We start from the raw sequence: 23,246 nt of genomic DNA on the forward strand, positions 1-23,246 counted from the left end.
ATAAGCAGAGCAGCAGTTACTGCAGGTTGGACTTTTTCTGTGTTTTAATCTCTATTTGTGGGTAAGTGGTACTGTTCCTACAGGGACAGACGAGGGGACTGATACGTGCTTGCTGTTAAATGGCGTAGCCTATTAACTTCACGCTACTCCCTGGTTTAAGGTCTGTGTTCTTTCGGAGTAGCAGGCTGCCTAAATCCTATGCTTCCTTCCCTTGTTTTGTAGGGTTTTAGCACTCGCTGTAATGTATGGTAGTACTTTATAATAACAAACTCGATAAAGTTACTTCTAGTTCACCAAATATATAACTGGCATTCCAATTACTGCCAGTAGAGTTGAAGATACGCATCTGTGGTTAATAATAATTGAGTTTTAGGTGGAACAAAAGGATGATGAGAATTGAGCTATTAAGTTTATGTTTTACTGTAAGAGACCAGAACTCTGCTCTGCCATTTATGATGTTCTGTTTGTTTCTCTTTCTCTCTCCTTCTCTGTCTCTCAGTGTGATATGGTGTCAAAGATTAAATCCAGGGCTTCACACATAAAGCCATGATCCACTGAGCCAACTCTCTGACCCCTGGAAATAGCTAATTGATGATGATTTGCTCCATTAAGACAGTTGGAATACCTAGTACTTTCCAGGTTCTGAGGAAGATAGGCATTCAGATAAATATATTCAGTACTCCCAAAGAGCCCATGCCTGGTGGGGGAAATAAAGGCATTGCAAGTCCCATGTAGGAGAAAGTGGGAACTAATATAAACATGTAAACCCAGGTGTCACAGAAACTCAGAGGAGAGGCCCTTAAATTGATGTGAGTGATCAGATTGGCCATGACAGCTAACATGGTGGTTTAAGTCCACGGTCTTTTCCGATCCCATAGAGCCCTGTGAGATAGATAGATAGGCTGAGAAAGTCTTGTTACTGTATCCAATTTTCATGCCAGAAAATAAACTGAAAGAGGTTATGTGGCTTCACACTTTATGCATGTGAAACAGATATAGCCAAATTTGAATTTCAGCATTGGCAGGTATTTCCTTTGTGTCCTTGGCTGAGTAAAGTCAAACCCACTCATTATCATATTATAGGGATAGCACCTCTTGTTTGGTGTTAATGAAGTTCAAATGAAAAAGTATCCCGTCATTCTGTATATGAACCATAAGATAACTGGCAGTAGAGAAGTGACCTTCTAAGATCACATAATTGACAGTAGATGATTCAGGGCTTACATTGTGGCTTTGGACTCCAGACTCTATTTCTTACAAATATACCTACTATCTTTCCCTTAAACATTCTGTTCCTCAGGAACTAATAAAGGAATGCCTATAGTCATGGAGGTATTTTTGTCTTTTGAGCATTCTTTCTAATAAGAATGAACATTTTTATTATAATTTTTATTAATGATTTAATATTGGTTTGCAAAATTACAAGATAACAAGGGAACAATTCCACAGGGTTCCTACTATCAGAGTTCTCCATTGGAAACTGCAGTGCTTCTCCCAAGGTCACATATATGGGTTGACTATTATTTCTATAACTGTCTGTCTTTCTGTATGTCTGCCTGTCTGCCTGCCTGCCTGCCTGCCTGTCTGTATGTCTGCCTGTCTGCCTGCCCGTCTGTCTATCTGTCTTTTTCCCTCATTTTTTTTCTGTGGTCATGCCTTCTCTTCCTTTCTAAGGCACACATACACCTATTACTACTTTTGAAATGTTTTCCTTTTTTTCCCTCTTTTCTCTTCTGGGTCTTATGGAATTGAGATTCAGAGCCCTCTAGTCATCTTTCCCTAACATTTCTCCCCCTCTCTGGGAGTACAGACCAAAATTCTTTTTGAGGTACAGAAGGTGGGAGTTTCTAGGTTCTGTAGTTGCTTCTCCATTGGACATGGGCATTAGCAGGTGGATCCATAACCCCAACTTGTTTCTGTCTTTCCCTAGTGGGGAGAAGTGAGGTTCCAGGACACAGTGGTGAGGTTGTCTGCCTGTGGAGTTCAGGATGGAGTCATAGTAGTGTCTGCAACTTGTTGTCTGAAAGGCAGTAAGATATGAGACAGGACAAAATGTTTAAGAAACAAGAACCCGAAGATAGGAATAGAGCAGATGAAATAGGGTTTGTAGGGTGGTAAGAAGCTAGGAAGTCTGTTTCAGGGATGTTCCTAGGGGTCCATGACTTCAGTAATTTTTACGTAAGGTTGATAGCTAATATGCAGGTGGACTAAAAATATTATTTGGGAAGATGTAGAGAATAGAACTAGGAAGTTGAATTAGGGCAGAGAGTAGCTCCCAAACTTGAAGAAAATACGCAAATACAGTTGTTTACCACATCAGTCTGACCCAGGGCTTGTATATCTTCATATTTAGCACCAGAGCCTGTAAAATCTCTACATCCATGTTGGTCACAGCTAGGAACATTCTAGGCTGTACTCACTTCAGGACCAGTCTTCCTTGGATGGCAAAGTAGGCTGACCCAACCTCCTTTCAGAAAGTGGGTCAGTCCCTGCCATTGCTGCTTTATAGCAAGGGCAAGGTCCTAGAGAGGCTTTTCAAAGGGCTTATGATGACATTCCTAATGGAAGGGACCAGTAATGGTAGAGAGAGGGGTCTATTAAAGGACTAGGCATGTCATATCTGTGGGGGAATCCTAGGACTCCGTAAGGCCCACGTTGGTGGGGTGGCTCAGTAATGACTGAAAGGCCATTATCAATTGAGCCGGTCTTTTGCCCTTTTCCAGCTTTCATAGTCCCTTCTTTATCTGAGGAGCTCGGACTTTGTTTCACTTGTTAAAATGTTGAGTGTCATTTGATGTGTCCAAAGGAATGAACATTTTAATACTTTATGAGTTAATTGTTACTTGCTTTTGAGTCCTATCAGCTGTAATTCTAGTATTAGATACTTTGTGTTATGACTTAATATTTGGTCATTTTTACAGTACTTCGTGTATAGTGAGGTCTCACTGTCCTTGATAGATTCTTGGAAACTGCAACATAAAGTGAAATGATATATAGTAAGAGCAGATATTGGATAACATCCTTCTGTTCAACTATTTCTTTTCCTACTAATGAACAAAGCGATGCTATTGCTGCAGCACTTGTTTCAGTATACCACAGTTCTTCACTAAATCCTTAAAAAAAATCAGTTAGTGATATAAAGCAGGATTGTTATTGATGTTATAATCATTTCACCATGTTGTAAAATTGGGCTTATCCTCTTTATTTCTTTATTTGCAAGGTCTTGCTTAAATCACTCAGACAAAAAAATCGTTGCCTACTCTTCGATGATACTGTTCACATCCCTTAATTCTGTAAGAATGAAAGATCTGGAGGAAAACCTGAACATTGCAATTGATGTCATAGCTGCTCACCAAAGGCAGCCTGAATCAGAATGGCCGTAAGTATCTTGCTGGAAATCCGATTTTAAGAACATCTGGGTAGTTTCTAAGAAGATCTAGGAGGCTTGTAGAAGAGGTGAAGTGAGGTTTCCATTGGGCCGTGAGCAGTGAGGAGAAGTGAGGTTTCCATTGGGCTGTGAGCAGTGAGGAGAGTTCTTCAAAGCGGGCGGGGAGGAGTGGGAGTGTGTGTTGCTTTATTAATGTGTTTGTATATCTCTGAAGTTTCTGATTTCTAATTTCATTGTATTGTTGTCAGCACATTTTTTTATAATTTCATTCTTTCAAAATGTATAGTCATTTGTTTTATTGTCTAATAGCTGATTTGCCCTGGAGAGGCTTGATGTATATTTTAATATTATGTATTTGTTAGGCCTGTTCTGTATAATGTTGTTCAGATCTCCTATTTCATTAATGTTCATCTTTTTTTTTTAAAGATTTTATTTATTTATTAATGAGAAAGATAGGAGAAGAGAGAGAACCCGACATCACTCTGGTAACATGTGCTGCCAGGGATTGAACTTGGGACCTCCTGCTTAAGAGTCCAGTGCTTTATCCACTGTGCCACCTCCTGGACCACCTTAATGTTCTTCTGTCTAGTTATTCTATTTATTATGAAAATGAATGGTTTTCTATCTGTTTTTTTCAGTTCTTTCAGATTTTGCTTCACTTCTCAGGGTTTGTTGCTAGATAATATGTATTTAAGACACACACACATATATGTATGTGCTAGAGAAATAAGTATATAAAAGATATTTATATTAGACAAATATGTATTTATCTAAAAGATATATATGTGTTTATAATTATTATGTCTTATTGACAAAATGACCCTTTCATTGCTGTAAAAATAATTAAAATTTAGTCAGTTTTCTTTTCATAGTGCTCTTTTATTTACCTTTAAATCTGTTTTTGCCCACTTTCCAAGTGATTACTAGTGAGTTTAGGGCACAGATTCTGTGCAGGTTGGAAACTTCAAACTGCCTATAATCACATTAGTGATTAGATAAACTTCCTCACTTTCAGCCTTTTCAGTATAAACTTTATAGTTCGATTGAGATTGTACCTACTTTTTAAAAATTATTTATTTTTTTTCCTGATTGTTTTGTTTGTATTTTGGAAACCATTTGAATGCAAGAAGTTGGCATGTGAACTATTGTGATACTGTGCCTGTCTTGGAAAACCCCCCTCAGCATGCAGGTACTTTGAGCCTCATGGATGAGTCCTTGGAGTCAGCTTACCTAGAGACATTTTCTGCTGCTCAACTGTTTCATTTGTTAAGTATTTTGGATTGATGCTTTCTCCACTTGTAGCTTTTTTTTTTTTCCTTCCCTTTTCAGCATGGAATAAAGGTCAAGATAGAAAATATGCTTCGAATAGTTCTAAGTTAAAGTTACCAAAGTCCATTCGATGGAATTAGAGAGGAAAAGAATGGGAAGTAGCAATGGGGGACTGGAGTCTGGACATTTAGTGCTGGGTACTTGATCTTAGAGTGTCATCATACTCTGCTTACATCACAAAATATCTAGAATTATAACCAAGTGGTTACTTCTCACTACTAAAAATAAGTCTATTTCTGGAAATTTGAAAACACCTGCTCTTTTACCCTCCGAAGTCTCAGCATTTAAGGATAACTGACAACGTGTGCAAACCTACGCGATGCAAGAGCTCATGACTTAAGTGTCTTTTCCTGGGAAGGGATAAACATTTCACTAAGTTAGGGTCTTTCTGTTCAGACACACCAGCAAGCACAGGAAAGTGTAGGCGAGCAAGGCTGTGGCAGCATGTAGCTTGAATAATTGGGGTAATGTCCTTCTAAAAATGTCTGTTTCTTTTGTTCTAGATGTGAAAGATGTTTTCATGCTCTTAGGTAACCTTGGATGAATCCAAGGCTTGAATTTTTCTAAATCTGGCAGCCCAGCTAATGTTTTTTACTACTAGTTTAGTAAGACCCAAGAGAAAGCCAGTAGGGAATTCACTATAAGACAAGGGAGGGCTACCAATTTTTGTGCTGGAGAGGCTTGATGTATATTTTAATATTATGTATTCTGTGTTTGTTAGGCAAGGTTGTTCAGATCTCCTATTTCCTTAATGTTCTTCTGTCTAGTTATTCTATTCATTATGAAAGTGGATTGATTGTTTTCTATCTTGTTTCTTCAGTTCTTTCAGATTTCACTTCACTTCTCAGGGTTTGTTGTTAGACAATATGTATTTAAGACACACACACATGTAGTGTATGTGTTAGAGAAATAAGTAGTTATATAAAAGATGTTTATATTAGACAAATATGTATTTATCTAGAAGATATGTTTATAATTGTTTTTTAAATATTTATTCCTTTTTGCTGCCCTTGTTTTATTATTGTAGTTATTATTGTTGTCATTTTGGATAGGACAGAGAAATGGAGAGAGGAGGGGAGGGGAAGACAGAGAGGGGAAAAGAAAGATAGACACCTGCAGACCTGCTTCACTGCCTGTGAAGCGATTCCCCTGCAGGTGGGGAGCCAGGGCTTGAACCGGGATCCTTAAGCTGGTCTTTGTGCTTTGTGCCACGTGTGCTTAACCCGCTGCGCTACTGCCTGACTCCCATGTTTATAACTGTTATGTCTCTTGTGCTGAAGCTACAGTGTGAGGGCTATTTTCTGTCTCATTTTCACCTTACTGGTGTCCATCACTATTCTTGCTACCATGTATAGATGGATAATGAGACTTAAACAAATTGAATTAGCTTGACCAGAGTCACTGCCTAGTGCTTAGCAGAGACAGGGTAGAAAGGCAGAATTCTTATGCTGGTCATTTCCCTCTAAATTTTGTTTATGAGGACTCTCAGTTTTTCAGGGAGATGGGATACATTTTAGTTTTGGCCTCTTTTAGTATAACTTTCATCACTCTGTTGAACTTAGGTACAATTTCATTATGAGACAAATTTACAACTGTGGGCAAAGCATTATTTCTCTTCATATTTGGATTATCTGATTGATTTATTTTTACATGACAAAGTTCCACTTCCAGATTAATATTCCCTTTGCTATAGGGATTCTCCATGTCTATGTATATAAGTTTTACCATCTAAACTATAAAGATGTGAGGAGGATAAATGCAATTGACTTTCCTCTTGTAGTTTAAATTGTTATATGGTACCCAGAGCGATCTCCAAAAATTTTGCAGTAAATCTTGCTATTCTTGTTCAAATAGAGCCCTCAATGAACTCCTGTTGCACTTAAGGGTAAGTCTGAAGTATAGCAGCCCCCTTAACCATTGGGGATACATTCCACGCCCCCCAGTTAATGGAACCAGGTGATATGCCAAATATACATTCTATGATTTTTCCATATATATACATGCCCATGATAAAATTTAATTTCTAAATTAGGAAAATAGTAGATAAGGACAGTAATAAAAATGGAATAGTTATAGCAATATATGATAATTAAGGTATATGAATGTCTCTTTGTTACACACATAATCTATTATTGTGTGTCATTTACTTGGGCCTCAGTTGACCATGGGTTACTGAACTTGATGACAAGGTGGGAATGACTGTACTTATTATGTTCTAGTTCCTGATCCCTTCCATCTATCTTCTCTTCCTTTACCCTTTCTTCTCTACCATGTTCTCCTCTCCTCTTCTCTTCTCTTCTCTTCTCTTCTCTTCTCTTCTCTTCTTCCTTCCTTCCTTTCTTTCTTTTTTTTTTATTTTTATCTTTATTTATTAGATAGAGATAGCCAGAAATTAAGGAGGGGGAGATAGAGAGAAAGCAAGACAGAGTGAGACACCTGCAGCACTGCCTCACCACTTGCAAAGCTTCCCCCCCGCAGGTGGGGACCAAGGGCTCGAACCCAGGTCCTTGTGCACTGTAACATGCACACTCAACCAGGTGAGCTACCACCCAGCTCCCTCTTTTTACCCCTTCCTTCCTTCCTTCCTTCCTTCCTTCCTCCCTCCCTCCCTCCCTCCCTCCCTCCCTCCCTCTTTCTTTCTTTCTTTCTTTCTTTCTTTCTTCCTTTCTTATTTTATCAGGAAGTTAATGGTTTACAGTACAGTTGTTGACACTCAGGTCCAGTTTCTCATCTCTGCATGACAAGTGTCTGCTAAACACTGTCTACCCAGTGTAGGTCTTTTCCCATTATCGTGCACAGGGTTCCAAAGCTGCCTCCTTCCCCTTCCCCCCAAGTCCTCTCCCTGCCCTCCTTCCCCAGAGTCCTTCACTGACCTGCTCTCATACTACTTTTCCTTTGGTTCATCCTTCCAACTCCTCTTACTGCTTTTCTTTGAGTACGTTGCTTGTCCTCTTCTGAACCTTTACGCCTGGAGTTTTTCTGCTTGGAATGGTCTTCCTGTAGGCCCGGCCCACCTGTCGTGGTTCTCCAGGTCTCTGCAGGTATCATCTCTTCAGAGAGACCTTCCTGGCAGCTTATGTTAGCTGGTGTTCTCCGGATCTGTTCATCTGTTTCCTACCCCACCCCCTTTCATAGGACCACCACACTGAAAATTATATATATTTCATTTGTTTTTGATTATTATTGTTTGTGTGTAGGATCAGCCCCATCGGCCGTGTAATTTGTCATGATTACATCTTGGCAAACTAGGGCCTGTGAGCCAGTCCAGCCCATTGTTTGTTTTGTTTTTATAAATACATTTTTACTGGAACACAGCCATGCTCACTCATTTTTGTTTTGTTTGTGGCTGCTTTCATGCCACAATGGCTGACAGAGTAGCTGTAGCAGAGGCGTTGTCTTGCAAAATCGAAAGTGTTTACTATTTGGCGCTTCATAGAAAGAGTTTGCCAACTCCTAAGGAAGAGTGTCCTTGGCATAATTTGAATGAGCGTGTGTGATCGTCTAACAGAGCATCCTGGTGTGAGGTATTTGTGAATGAGTTAGTCCCTAGTGGCAGCACTGACTCTAGCTGCTTAACTCGGAGGCTCCACCTTAGTCTTCTCTAGCACACTCACTGTGCAGGCTTCTTGCACTTAACAGCAGTAGTTCCTGAAAACCAGACATTCTGTGCAGAAATGGAGTAGAGAGCTCAGTTCTTTGTTTAATAAGAGGAAAAACCATTACCGATCGTCTCAAAGCTCTAACCAGCTTCTTAAAATAGGGCCCAAACTGTAAAACTATTCAGCAATACAAAGAAACAAGCTATTGATAGAAGCGTTAATTTGGGAAACTGTTATGGGAACTGTTGAGTGAGCAATAGCTGCTTCCTGTTCCAAAAGGTTAAGTCATGTACACTTCCATTCAGATTTTCTTTCAGTGACAGAAGTATAAAAATGTACACATTGGTAATTGTTAGGGACCAGGGAGGCTGCTTGGGAGATTTGTGGGTTTATTTTTGGCTTCTCTAGTCCATTAGGCTGAGTGTCTGATTTGTTTCATTACAATACTGTTTGTTTGTTTTACCTGAACACTACTCTGCTCTAGCTTATGGTGGTGCTGGGGGTGAAACCTGAGTTCTTATAGCCTCAGGCATGAAAACCTTTTTGCAGAACCATTATGCTATCTCCTCACCCCCTTCCATACTGTTTTAATTACTATTGCAGTGTAGTATAGTTTGAAGCCAGGGAGAGTGATATCTCCATTTTTTCCCTTTTATTACAGAGTTGATCTGTCTTTTTTTGTTTTTTTGTGGTTCCAAATTTTATAATTCTTTGTTCTGTTTCTTTTAACAATTCCTTTGGGGTTTTGAGCCTGGGTAATATGATCATTTTAACAGTGCTTATCTTTCTGAACCATGGACATGGGGTACGCTTCCATTTCTTTTCTTTTATAAAAAGACTTATTTGTTTGTTTGTTTGTTTATTTATGAGACAGGAGGGTGAATGGGGGAAGGAGCCAGAGCACCTGGCATATGCAGTGCCAGAGAATGAACTTGAGTTCTAATCTCTCAAGAGCTCATGGCCTTATCCCTTGTCACACTTCCTGACTTGAATACTTTCATTTCTTTGTGTCTTTCTTAATTCAACCATGTCATGAATCATTTTTATTGTGAAAGTCTCTCACTTCTGTTAAAGGAGAACGCGTGAGGGGACAGCATCTGTCCCCCCCATTCTAAAGGTTCATCACACATGATCTCAACAAAGAATTGATGGAAAACCATGATTATCCAGGTAAATTAAACTTTATTAAAAAAATGTTCAAATGTTAGGGCATGAGAGAGAGAGAGAGGGAGAGAGAGAGAGAGAGAAAAGGAGTAAAAGGACTTACATTGTGGTAGTCACACCGTAAAAATCAGAAAGACAGCCAGCCCCCCCAAGGCTTTTTAAAGTTAAAGCCAGGGGCTGGGTGGTGGTGCACCTGGTTAAGCGCATGTATTACAATGTGCAAGGACCGGGGTTTGGTCCCCACCTACAGGGGGAGTTTTACGAGTGGTGAAGCAGGGCTACAGGTGTCTCCTTGTTTCTCTCCCTCTCTATCACCCCCTTCCCTCTTGATTTCTGGCTGTCTCTATCCAATAAATAAAGATAATACAAAAATTTTTTTAAAAAAAAGGTAAAAAGAAAAAAAAACTAAAGCCCCGCCTATACCTGTAACCACTCCTATTGTCTGGGTGGTATCTTCTCCCTTAGCCCTTCCTTTGTTAGATTTCCTCCAAGGCATTTTATCTTTTTTGGTGTATCCTGAAGGAAGTTGCTTTCTTTTCCCCCCATTCTTCTGACTCATTTGTGTAGAAATGCAACAGTAGGGGCTCAGTGGTGGTGCAGTTAATAAGGCTTTGGACTTGGAAGCGAAAGGTCCCGAGCTAGACTGGCACCCTATGTGCTAGGATGGTACTTTGATTCTTTCCCTATATACCTTGTCTTAATAAATAAATAAAGATCTTAAATTGAGAAGGTAAACAAGTCTAAAAAAATGAGAAATGCAACAGACTAATAGCTGTTGATTTTTGTATCCTGCTGCTTTGGTGAATTTATTATTTCTATTGATTTTTTGGTGTAATCTTTAGGGTATTTGATGTATATTATTATGTCACATGCAAATAGCAGTAACTTAACTTCTCTCCCAGTGTGGGTTCAGTGTGTGTGTGTGTGTGTGTGTGTGTGTACATACACATTCTTTGTTTTTATTTTGTTTGCTGTCATTCTTCCCTCTCCCTCCATCCCCAGGGGCTTTATACCTAAATGATTCTACCAATCCCAGTGGACTCTTTTTTTTTTTTAATTTTAAAAAGGAGACATTAACAAAACTGTAGGATAGGAGGGGTACAACTCCACACAATTCCCACCACCAGATCTCTGTATCCCATCCTCTCCCCTGATAGCTTTCCCATTCTCCATCCCTCTGGGAATATGGACCCAAGGTCATTATGAGTTGCGGAAGGTGGGAGGTCTGGCTTCTGTAATTGCTTCCCCGCTGAACATGAGTGTTGACTGGTCGGTCCATACTCCCAGTCTGCCTCTCTCTTTCCCTAGTAGGGTGGGTCTCTGGGGAAGCAGAGCTCCAGGACACACTGGTGGGGTTGTCTGTTCAGTGAAGTCTGGTTGGCATCCTGCTGGCATCTGGAACCTGGTGGCTGAAAAGAGAATTAACATACAAAGCCAAACAAATTGTTGAACAATTATGGACCTAAAGGCTGGAATAGTGCAGATGAAGTGTTGGGGGTACTCACTGCAGACTGTTGTGTACTTTTGCTTTCAGGTATATATTTTTCCCTGGTTTATGGATATGTGTGAACCTATGCTCTATCTTAGGGAACCTGGTCTATATCTAGGTTTTGGGACTTTGTTAGGAAGTGAACCACCTGGAATGGAATTAGAGAATACTATGAAAGTTTTTTTTTTCTTTTGTTTTTTTTTAAGACAGAGGATAAGAGATAGATGGAGAGACAAAAAGGGAGGAAAGACCATAGTGCTGTCCCACTGCTCGGGGAGTTTCCCTTTAGCACGTTTCTCTCAAGCAGTGGCAGAAGCTAGAACCTGTGTCCTCATGTGTGGCAAAGTGTGCAGCTAATGCAGGACAGCTCTCTGCTGCAGGAACTAGTTCCCTGACCCATACACGGCTGCCATTTAGTTGTGACTTGGGCTGCTTTCATCCAAATGGTCCTTTTTCTTTTTTCTTTTTTTCTTTTCTTTTTAGAATTTGTTTACTTATTCATGAGAAGGAACCAGATACCATTCTGGCACATGTGCTGCTGCTAGGGATTGAACTCAGGACCTCATGGTTGAGAATTCAGTGCTTTACCCACTGCGCCACCTCCCAAACCACCGTCCAAATGGTTCTTTACTGGAGAATGGGTGTTGATCAAACCGTCTCCGTTGGTTCATTTGCCAGTTTTCAGTAGTTTCCTTTCTGACCCTGAGGTGAGTCCTGAGGGAACTTTAGTACCCTGGCTCTCTTGGGAATTCCCTGAGGGCAGGGTTTAGAGGCCACAGTTTCTCCTCTGTCCTTGAGCCCACAGCACAGCATCATTGCTCTGAGTTGCTAGCTACAGTGATGGCTGGCGAGTGCCAGGCTGCTGGTTCAGATACATTCGCTAGGCCTGACACTCTCCCCTCCACACCACTGTCCATGCATTCAGCCACTTCCAGAAAATGTGTGTCTTCTGGCAAATGTGTCTGTGTTTTAGCCAGGTATTTCTGTGATCTGTTCTTTCAATCTTCTTATTAAAAAAAAAAAAAAAAGCTGGAGCTGGGCGGTGGTGCACTGGATTAAATGCACAAAGCATGAAGCACAAGGACTGGCACAAGTGCCGGGATAGCCTGAGGGTACTTCTTCCCGAGCTAGTGCTCTCTGGGTTGGAGAGAACTCAACTGGAGCTGATCTAGGCTGCTGTGTGGGAGAGGGATCAGGAACTCGTGCTGCACCAACTTCCGCAGGAGATACACTCTGGAACTCTCGGAGCCGGAAAGCAATTTCCAAGTGTCTTTAATCAGAAGAGCAGCTGTTTTTATACTCTCCAAGTAGGGTGGAAACAGGATGTGATATAGAGAGGGTGGAGAGAAAAGTGACTGGTGAAAATCAGGGTGTGACAAAGAAGGGATCAGGGTGTGACAAGGAGGGGGTGGAGCAGGCGAGAATCCTATCACTGAACCACCAATGCCCTGGAGTGCTTTATGTAAAAGTGATTTATGTAAATAGACCAAAGCTTTGGATCAGTAAATCCCTATATAGGCATATGGTTAAGCAGAAGCCAGGGGGAGGTGGCAACTACCCAACATCTCCCCCTTTCTTTTTAACTTTTTGCCATAGTATCAGGAGTGCGGGGCACTTTGTGAGGCAGGGAGACTGATAAGAGGCACACCTTTTTTGGGGTTCTACTGTCCCTCCTTGCTCAACCTCTCCGGGGAGAGAGAGACTAACAGGATTGACACACTCCTCAGGCTCAAGCCCTTCCAAGCTCAACCATATCCTCACAATTCCCCAACATCTTCCTCTTACTTAATGGTCATATATAACTGGGTCAATGTCTGTAAAAGGCTTCATCTCTGTCAGGGGAATAGCAGTGTAGGGGTGAACGGAAACCTGTTGGGAAGAAAGCAGAATGATAGTGTGTAAGTGTCTTCAAAAATAACTAGCACAAGACAGGGAGGGATAAGTAAGAGTAGCAAGAGATAGAGTGAGCCTGATGGGTGGAGGAGTGGGGGCCTGATAAGCCGAGGGGCTAGAGGGGTGATCTGGCATTGCAAAATCCCGAGTCAGCTGGCGGTAAGTTCTATGAACTGCTACAGTCATTCTTCAAGAAGTCCAGCAGTATAAAAGGAGTGTCCAGCAAGTTCTATAGAAGCATCAGTCCAATGTCAAAGGCCAGGAAATAAATGCCACACGTCTATCTTGATGGAGGAGGACGGCCACTGGAACTTTTCTTCTCTGTAGAGAGTGACCTGGAACCGCCAAAACATGATGGGCGAAACAGAAGCAGGAAGAGCAGACACCGATGGTTGAGAGAAAGGCAGTAGGAAAGTCTTGTCCTTCGGAGTCTGTTAATCAGGTTCTCTAGATCGTGTCAGGTCACATCATGGGTTTCGGGGGATGGCTGTAATTGTGGGTGATGTCAGAGGTCAGGGGTCCAAGATGGATTTCTGGGGATTCTATATCAGCAGATGCTTCTTTATGCGAAGGCTTGTCATAGCTGTAGTCAATTACTTATGAAAAAACTTTGTAACAAATTAGAAGTTTACTACAATTGATAACTCAATGATTATAACTGGTTTAGGTATCTTTATAATTTCGTGTAAAGGTCATCTTACGTGACCTCATGTAGCAGTCTTTATATAGCAAAGTTTTCATACCGAATTTAAGTTACATATATTGATTCTTAACTATTTTTACATTGGGTTTTTAAGCAAACTCAGGTTACTAGAGTTAACACATTTTAGTGACATTTTTTTTTGTACATTTACAATATCAGATTGATGCCAAATTTGTTGTGGATTAATTTCCACAAGATAGCTTACAGGACATTTTTGGGGGCCCTCCAAAAACGTCCTGTATAGAGAATCTGTATTTTAACTTAGGAGATGATGAATTGTCACATTGAATATTTAGAGTTTTACCTTAAACACTCAGTTACTTAAATGAATTGATTTTACCTCTTCTCGTAAAAATGTAACTTCGAAGTTACAATTTAACTGTTAATGTTTACCAAACTTGAAACACGCATATTAAAACATATAGTTTATAACACACAGGAGGAGAAAAACTTGTAAATAAGATATATCATTTCAAATGTGAATTTAGAACTACTGTCATAGTTGAACCATCTTTACTCACACAGTTTAAGACTAAATATTTCATATTGATATCAAGACTTAAAAAAGAAATCAAAAGGGGGAATGAACAATTTTTGGACTGTTTCTGGACGTCTCCAGAAACCATGGCTGCGTCCAGCCGTTTGATATAAAGTCAGTTAACTTTCAGAGTACTCTGAGCACAATGGGTCATACAAAAATTTTGGTCACTCAACTCACTCAATTTTTTTTTTTTTCACTCACTCACTCAAAAAACACAACTGGCCAGTCATAGCATAAGACATTCATTCGGGGTGGGGGGGGAGAGTTCTGTGAATCAGATTTTTTTTTTTTTTTGATTCTGCCATGCTGTATTATGGATCCTGGGGTGCATCCTGTAGCCAGTCCTCTTGCAGCCAGTCTTCTTGCAGTGTTTCTTGTTCTTCAGGGATATCAGCACCATCATGTGGGTATTGCCGGACATGGCGGGCAGGAACCCAAACAGGCTTGGAGTAATTTTGTGGAAAAATACATGCGAAACCCCTCCCCATAGTCAACAGGGGGTCAGGTCCTTTCCAAATTTTATCAAGTGGGTCTTTCCATTTGACTTTAATAGCTGGGAGGGTGGGTGGTGTTTGCCAATGAAGAATTATAGGAGGTTGGTCGGAGTTTTTGTAAATATTAAAGAGATTTAATGTAGTTAAGGCTTTTGCCAGCTGGATATTAGGGGGGTACATTTCCCCTTTTTCTTTATTTAATTGAGCCTTAAGAGTTTGATGGGCCCTCTCAACAATGCCTTGTCCCTGTGGATTATACGGAATGCCTGTAGTATGAGTAATGTTCCAGAGGGAACAAAAATCTTTAAATTGTTTGCTGGTAAAAGCAGGTCCATTATCCGTTTTAAGTTGAAGAGGTAAGCCCATTACAGCAAAACAGGAGAGCATATGGCTTATAAGCTTTTTTGAGTTTTCTCCAGTCTGAGCTGTAGCCCACATAAACTTAGAGAAGGTATCAATTGAGATGAACACATATTTTTGTTTGCCAAAGTTAGGTATGTGGGTAACATCAATTTGCCAAAGAGCGTTGGCTTTTAAACCTCGAGGATTAACCCCTAGAGTCTGAATAGCAGGTGTTTTGATTAGACCTGCACAGGAGGAACATGTAGCAAGAATACGTTTTAACTGTGGCAGAGGAATATCAGGAAATCGAGCTCGAAGACCTTTAAGATTAACATGGGTTAGGGAATGAAAGTCAGCAGGATTAGAGACAGAGGCTAGGAGAATTCCTGTGGAGGCAAGGCGGTCAGCTGCAGCATTCCCTTCGGACAGGGGACCAGGAAGAGGGCTGTGGGAACGTAGGTGCTGAACATACAGTGGATGGGTTCGAGAACAGAGCATAGAGGCAATTTGAATTAAAAGAGGAGAAAGTGGGTTGTCATCAATTCTTACATAAGATCGAGCAAGCCATGGAAGTAAGTTAACAGTATACACACTGTCAGAAAAAAGGTTGAAGGATTCTGGTACAGCTTTTAATGCAAGGAAAACAGCATAAAGTTCTTTGTACTGAGGGGAATTATCAGGAAGTTCAGTAAAGAGAGGTTTGGGGTATTGCTGGTCTGGATAATATATAAGGGCAGCAGCTCCCTTTTTTCCACTATCAGTGAACACTGTAGGAGCAGAGGGGATGGGATCTCGAGAGAAAAGTTTAGGTACTAGTAGAGGCAACAGAGGTAAAGAAGCTATCAAATTATTAGAGGGAAAATGATTATCTAATTGTCCTGGAAAACCCATTAAACTTATGGCAAAACGAGAATGGTGGCGTATGAGCCATTCTGTATCAGTGAGAGAAAAGGGAAGAATGATTGAATCTGGTTCCCTTCCTAAGACCTGAACCGATCTGTTTCTTCCTTGGCGAACCATAAATGCTAAGGCATCAATCTCGGTAAGGAGTCTTGGAGCTCCACCTACTGGCGTATGAAGCCATTCGAGAACGCCATGTTTCTGCCACAATGCCCCCACTACCATGGGGGTGGAGTTAAAGATTAGAAGATTTACTGGAGAGGAGGGGGAGAATCGAACGAGGTGCATGTCCTGGAGAGCCTGGTTAACTTTTTCCAGAGCCAAGGATGCTTCGGGGGTTAACATACGCTTTGAGGAGGGCTGTTTGTTTCCTTTTAACAGATCAAACAGTGGTTGCAGGCAGCTCGTAGGCAGATAAAGATACTGCCTAAACCAATTCAAATTTCCAAGAAAACTTTGTAAAGAAGCAAGAGTGAGATTAGAAGGAAAAGTAACATAAGGTTTTAAAGGACGAATCTGCGTTAGGGAAATCTCTGAGCCTAAGAAAGATATTGGAGGGATTAGCTGTATCTTCTCAGGGGCTACATTAAGTCCACTTCTCTTTAAGGCAGGGATTAGAAAATCACGTAGGGCGGAGAGACCTGTATCTAATTCTCCCCATATTAACACGTCATCCATATAATGAAAAACCTTAAGGCCCTTATGAATATATGGAAAAAGGGCAGATTTAACAACCTCTTGACAAATAGTAGGACTATTAGCCATGCCCTGGGGCAGTACCACCCATTCAAATCTATCGGCAGGGCTGGCATTATTAATAGAAGGAACAGAGAAAGCAAAACGTTTACAATCTTGTGGGTGTAAGGGAATAGAGAAAAAACAATCCTGTATATCAATAGCTATGATTGGAATTCCTGTGGGAATTGTGGAAGCAAGAGGCAAACCCCTTTGGGGGGAGCCCCAAACCTGCATGGTTTTATTAACTGCACGAAGATCTTGGAGGAGGCGCCATTTTCCTGAGCGCTTTTTAATTACAAAGACTGGAGTATTCCATGGGCTCCGAGAATGACGAATGTGTCCCAAAGATAACTGCTCTTGGACGAGTTTTTAAAAAATTTCTAGCTTCTCCCTAGGCAAAGGCCACTGTTCCACCCAGACAGGCTCATTAGAAAGCCAATCTAAGCGGGGAGTTCTGTTACGAACAGTGGCAGTTAGTATTGGGGGTGCTGGTTGGGTCTAGCAGTCTCACAGGAGTGAGTGTGGTATCCTGCAGAGGTGTCTGAGGATATCACTACATCTAAAGATTCCAGCAAGTCTCTTCCCAATAAATTGGTGCTTATATCAGCTATTAAAGGCTGAAAGCGTCCGGTAGTCCCTTCTGGATCTTCCCACACAAGGGAATCTCGTGTGCGGAATGCCTGAGTCAATCCTCCAACACCATGTAAGCGTGGTCCTGGGAGGAGTTCCCAACTCTGGGGAACCTCTGCTTGTCTTAATATTGTCTTATCTGCTCCCGTGTCAATCAAACATTTAAAAGGAATATTACCAATCTTTACTGTCATAGTTGGGTGACCCCTTTCTAAAACAGGGGTGGTCCATAAAATCTCAGGCTCTGAATTCGAGCTGTTCTCTTGCTCCAGCCGGTTATTTCTATGCTGGAAGTTCCCACATACCGTGGGTTCCTCCTTCTGCTCACCCTCTGTTATTGTTACTTGGCGTGGTGGGTATAGCGACGGATTGGGTCCCAAACTGGGCTTCTGTTTGTGGAAGAAGGGTACAGCACCAAGCGGGCGACCTGCTTCCTTCCCTCTTGGGGGCGGGGCTAAGGGAAGCCCCATACCTAGTTTAAATCCCTGTTTACATTTGGCAGAGGCGTGCTGTTCCTATGGAACCTTGACCAACAATCTCTCCTCCAGTGAAATCCTTTCTGGCATCTGGGACAAGGCATTTGTGGTCTCTGATTCCCTGTCTGGAGGCGGGGTTGCCCTGACTGGAGGCGGGGTCGCGGTCTATTTTCTGGACATTGGTTACGCCAATGCCCTTGGCGACCGCACTGAAAGCAAGCCCCTTTTTGCTTATGTAAGGTAGCTGCACAGGCCTGTAACATAGGTCCTTGAAAAGAGCTTGATCTGAGATCCTGTGTACCTATAATCCAAGTATCTGGGTGTTTGTTTTTAAGAGTGATACAGGCCTGTCGAAAATGCGGAAGCATTCCATCCCAGACTATGGATCGCAGGAGGAGAAAACGAGCGTCAGGATTATAAATCTTCCTTTCCAAACTCGACTGGACCCTGGCAATGAATTTAGCGAGGGATTCATCAGGTTCTTGTTGCAGGGAGAGAATGGGGGCTGAGGCTGCTCCCATGGGTGGTGTTAATTGCTCCCATGCTTTTAATGCACACAGGCGTACTTGATCAAAATACCCCGCTGGAAACTTGGCTTCCGCCTGTTGAATCCCTGTTTCTAATTGGCCTGTTCCAAACAATGCATCAAAATTACCCTCTGACTGATTTTGAATATTTTTCCGCGATTGTTGTAAACATTCGTCACGAAAGAATGCCTCCCATTGCAGGAAGAGGGGGCCTGGGAGCGTAGCACGAGTCACATCTCTCCAATCTTGGGGGTTATTAAGGTTCTGAAGCAGGCCTTGTAAAATGGACCTGGTCCATGGGGCATGAACACCGTCATCTTTGATAGCCTGGCGTAGTTCCTTCAGGTCTGTGGCGGAATATGGATACCAGGCCTGAGGTTTTTGTCTATTGGGGGCAGCATTGACCGGAAATGTGTGGACTTGCTCTGATAAGTGTGTAGCGGTAGGAGGAGTCACCGAAGTGGAAGCTTCTGGACAAGTGGCCGAAGAAGTGGTTTTGGAGGCTACAGGAGAATTCGGACATGTGTCTATCAAAACGGGTGGGTGAAGAAGCAGCCGTGGAGGCAGCAGGAGGTTCCGGACACGTGTCTGCCAAAATGGGGGTGGCCGAAGAAGTGGCTGTGGAGTCCAAAGGAGAATTCGGACACATGTCTGCCAAAATAGGGGCCTCAGGGCAAGATGCAGAGGAATTAGGGTGGGTCAAGATCACAACAGGCCTTTGCTTCTTCTTGTTTTTAAGGTGCTGGTTAAGTTCTATGATTACTTCCTTTATCTCTTGGACCTCAGCCTCTAGGTCCTTAAGCCTTTTGAGAGGTTGCCCTATATATCCCTTAAAAGCTGCTATGATGATCAACAGGATATAAGGTGAAGCCCCGAGAAAAATGTCCCAGATATATAAAAATTGTATACTGGAAAAAGAATGCAGGATTTGGAAAAGATTTTCCATGGTGGAGAGATCTCAGGAAAACAATAAGAAAGAAAAAAAAATCACAGTGCCTTAACACAATATTGCAGATACCCAAAAGGTGTGTACTTATCTAAGATGTCTTCTTGAAAATCTGCTGCTTACGTGTCCCTGTTCCGGGCGCCAGATGCTGGGATAGCCTGAGGGTACTTCTTCCCGAGCTAGTTCTCTCTGGGTTGGAGAGAACTCAACTGGAGCTGATCTAGGCTGCTGTGTGGGAGAGGGATCAGGAACTCGTGCTGCACCAACTTCCGCAGGAGATACACTCTGGAACTCTCGGAGCCAGAAAGCAATTTCCAAGTGTCTTTAATCAGAAGAGCAGCTGTTTTTATACTCTCCAAGTAGGGTGGAAACAGGATGTGATATAGAGAGGGTGGAGAGAAAAGTGACTGGTGAAAATCAGGGTGTGACAAAGAAGGGATCAGGGTGTGACAAGGAGGGGGTGGAGCAGGCGAGAATCCTATCACTGAACCACCAATGCCCTGGAGTGCTTTATGTAAAAGTGATTTATGTAAATAGACCAAAGCTTTGGATCAGTAAATCCCTATATAGGCATATGGTTAAGCAGAAGCCAGGGGGAGGTGGCATACTACCCAACACACAAGGATCCTCGTTCAATCCCCTGGTTCCCCACCTGTGGGGGAGGGGGGGACACTTCACAGGTGGTGAAGCAGGTCTATAGGTGTCTTTCTCTCCTCCTCTCTGTCTTCCCCTCCTCTCTCGATTTCTCTCTGTCCTATCCAACAACCACAATAACAGCAACAACAACAAAATGGAGATAATGGCCACCAGGAGCAGTAGATTGATTTGCAGTGCAGGCACCAAGCCCTAGCAATAAGCCTGGAGGCAAAAAACCCAAAAATCCGTAGAGTGCCGAGCTGGTGTAGTAGCTCTGCCCATGGACTCTGAGGCAGACAGGGCTTCAGGTTCAAAGCCTATCCTCACCAGAAGCCAGTGGTTAACTGCTCGGGAAACAAAACAAAACACAAAACAAAACAAAAAAAAAGCAACCTTAAAACCCTGACTCTAGTTATATTTCTCTTTACTAGTGGCTAGTTACTATGCTCCTCAATGTTTAGATGCCTTTTTATTACCTTCTCTGTGCCATTTAAATATGTGATACACACACACCACACACACACACATATATATTCTTTTTTTTTTTTTTCTTTTCCAGAGCACTGCTCAGCTCTGGTTCCTGGTGGTGCTGGGAAGTGAACCTGGGACCTGGGTGCCTCAGACATGAGCATCTGTTTGCATAACCATTATGCTTCATTGGGAGCAGTGATACAGATATTTTTTAATCTAACTGCAACTTCAAATACTTTACAATCAATCATCAATCTAAGAGATTGAAAGAAAGGGATGAAAGGGGGACCTTCATGCAGTCTTTTTTATTTTTTAGCTAGTGTGGAAAATGATATAAAAATGTGGTTGGTGCCTTCACTCTTCTGTAATCAATGAATTCTCAGACTAAACTGATGAGCTTGGCTTTTGACTGCCTGGGTCAGTTCAGCTTTGGCACCAGAGACAGAAAATGGTGGATGGTGAGCCAGCTTCCTGCTCACACAGGGGAGAGAACTTCATACTTAAGTGTAGATGTGGAATACAGGATTAGACAAAGACAGTTATTACTGTCTTTGCTTTTCCTCTTTACTGTAAAAGAAATGTGTTTGTTTGATGCTATCTCACTATTACTTCTGCCTTCAACAGAATAGATTTTTGCTTCTCCCCCCAAGAAATGTGTTTATAAAAAGTTAAGATAAAGAATCTCAAGTAGATGGCTTTGAAGAAGACTGCACAGCATACTAAGGCGTCCTGTAGAATGCTATGTAGCTCACTGTAAACACTGTTGTATTAGTTATTTTGGTGGTGTTTTAAATGTGATTGGTGAGAGGGCAGACAAAGCTAAAAAGAGTATCAGCTCTTGACTCAGTGCTCATGTGAGGTGATATGTACTTGGTGCTACTTTGAAATTTGGAGGCCAGGGTAATCTTTTCTGAATTGGTGATATATGAGCTGAGAACTTGGTGCCCAACGAACAACATGAAGACCCATGGGAAAGAAAGGTGATTTGGAAAGAAGTACACGCAGTGAGTATATGAAGTGCAAAGACTCCAAGGCTATGCCTCTGCTGTAGACTGGACCACCACCCGGTGTCCTTACTGTGTAATGGCAAAGGGGGCTCAGGGCCAACACACAGTTCAGAAGGTGAAAGAAGCTAGGTACGGGGGTCGGGTGGTAGCGTAGCAGGTTAAGCGCATGTGGTGCAAAGCACAAGGACAAGTGTAGGATCCTGGTTCAAGCCCCTGGCTCCCCACCTGCAGGGGAGTCGCTTGACAGGCAGTGAAGCAGGTCTGCAGATGTCTGTCTTTCTCTTCCCTCTCTGTCTTCCCCTCCTCGCTCCATTTCTCTCTGTCCTGTCCAACAACAACTTCATCAGTGACAACAATAATAATAATCACAACAATGATAAAAACAACAAGGGCAATAAAAGGGAAAATAAATGGCCTCCAGGAGCAGTGGATTTGTGGTGCAGGCACCGAGCCCCAGCAATAACCCTGGAGGCAAAAAATAAGAAGGCAGGCACAAAGGGCTTTGAGGAAGGCAGCTGGTCTACTCTCTGTTTCTTGGGGGGGAGTGGGGAGTTTTAAATAGTATGTGCAAATGTTTACAACAGATAAGGTAGGCTTGAAATCTACTTTATGAAGGTAAGGGGCGGTGGCAGGCAGTGGTGCACCTGGTTGGGCGCACACATCACAATGCACAAGGACCCAAGTTCAGACCCCAGTCCCTATCTGCACAGTGGGGAGGGGCTTCACAGGTGGTGAAACAGTGCTGCAAGTGTCTCTCTGTGTCTCTCCCTCTTATTAATCTTCCCCTCCCTCTCAGTTTCTCTCTGTCTCTATCCAAAACAAACAAACAAATAAACTAAGACTAAAAAGAAGACGATAAGGGGATGCAGTAAACGCTAAGTATAAAGAAGAAAATAATAGAAGAAGACAAAGACTAAACTGGAAAAAAGATCAACAAAGGCATATAGCTGGTTCTTTAAAAAGCTGAACAAGGGTCAGGAGGTGGCTTACCTGATAGGGAACATACTTTGCCATTCTTGAGGACTTGGGTTCAAGTCCCCAGAGCCACGTGGGAACACCATACAAAGGGGAATCTCTATGAATAGTGGGGCCGTGCTATGGTCTCTCTCTCTCTCTCTCTCTGCCTTTTTCTGACTGAAATTGAAAGGCGGGGGAGGGGAAGGCCTACCAGTAGCAGTGGAATTGTGCAAGCATGATGCCTTGGCAGAAAAAGATCAACAAAACTGGTCAAGAAAGAAGACACACTAAGTGGTCCGGGTGGTGGTGCAGTGGATAAAGCATTGGACTCTTAAACAAGAGGTCTCGAGTTCAGTCCCCGGCAGCACATGTACCAGAGTGATATCTGGTTCTTTCTTCCTATCTTCCTCATAAATAAATAAATAAATAAACAAACAAATCTTATAAAAAAGAAGACACATTAATGATCAATATCATGAAAGAAGGTGTGGTTTTCACATCTATCTGTCTTCAATAAATACAAACCTTGGTTTGGGTAACTTTCTTCAGTGAGATGGTGGAGCCCGAGCTGGCAACAGAGTTCTTTGCCATGTGTCCAGAGACATAGACTTTCATTCCGAGTTTCTCTTTAAATCCTCATAGTATTTTATTGCTTATAGTTCCCTGAGCACACTGCCTTTCCTCCCTGTTAATGCCATGTCATCCCCCCGCCATGTCATCTAAAATGTACTCTGCCTGCACTAGGGATTTGCCAGCCGCCTCCTATAGCTGCCTTCATCTTGCCTTTCCCACCATCCTACCACCCCCCCCCCCCTTTCTGGTTAGATAGATGTTGTTCCTGTCTTCTATCCTGTATGTTAGTTTGTTATGCCTAATACAGTTTTCTCTAATTATCAGTGTGTGGACCTTTCGCTTCTGTTAAGAGTTTGGAAACATGTATTATGACCTAGCCCCTGGCATAACACTTATGTTTTTGAATGAATGTTCTCACAGCAAAATGTTCTGAGCTGCAACTA

At 42.2% G+C, this 23,246-nt stretch overlaps 1 protein-coding gene across 2 annotated transcripts in view; it reads left to right on the plus strand.

The window, feature by feature from the left end:
- Window positions 1-23,246, plus strand: part of ATXN10 (ataxin 10) — a 182,384-nt gene that overhangs the window by 49,152 nt on the left and 109,986 nt on the right. The window contains exon 6 of one of the 2 annotated variants that reach the window (XM_060188766.1): window positions 3,221-3,379. The exons of the other annotated variant lie outside the window; for it this stretch is intronic. Coding sequence (XP_060044749.1) covers window positions 3,221-3,379 — 159 coding nt within the window. The remainder of the gene's footprint in view (window positions 1-3,220; window positions 3,380-23,246) is intronic. 2 annotated transcript variants of the gene reach the window in all.

The sequence above is a fragment of the Erinaceus europaeus genome, chromosome 4 (assembly GCF_950295315.1).
Source record: "Erinaceus europaeus chromosome 4, mEriEur2.1, whole genome shotgun sequence".
Lineage (NCBI taxonomy): Eukaryota > Metazoa > Chordata > Mammalia > Eulipotyphla > Erinaceidae > Erinaceus > Erinaceus europaeus.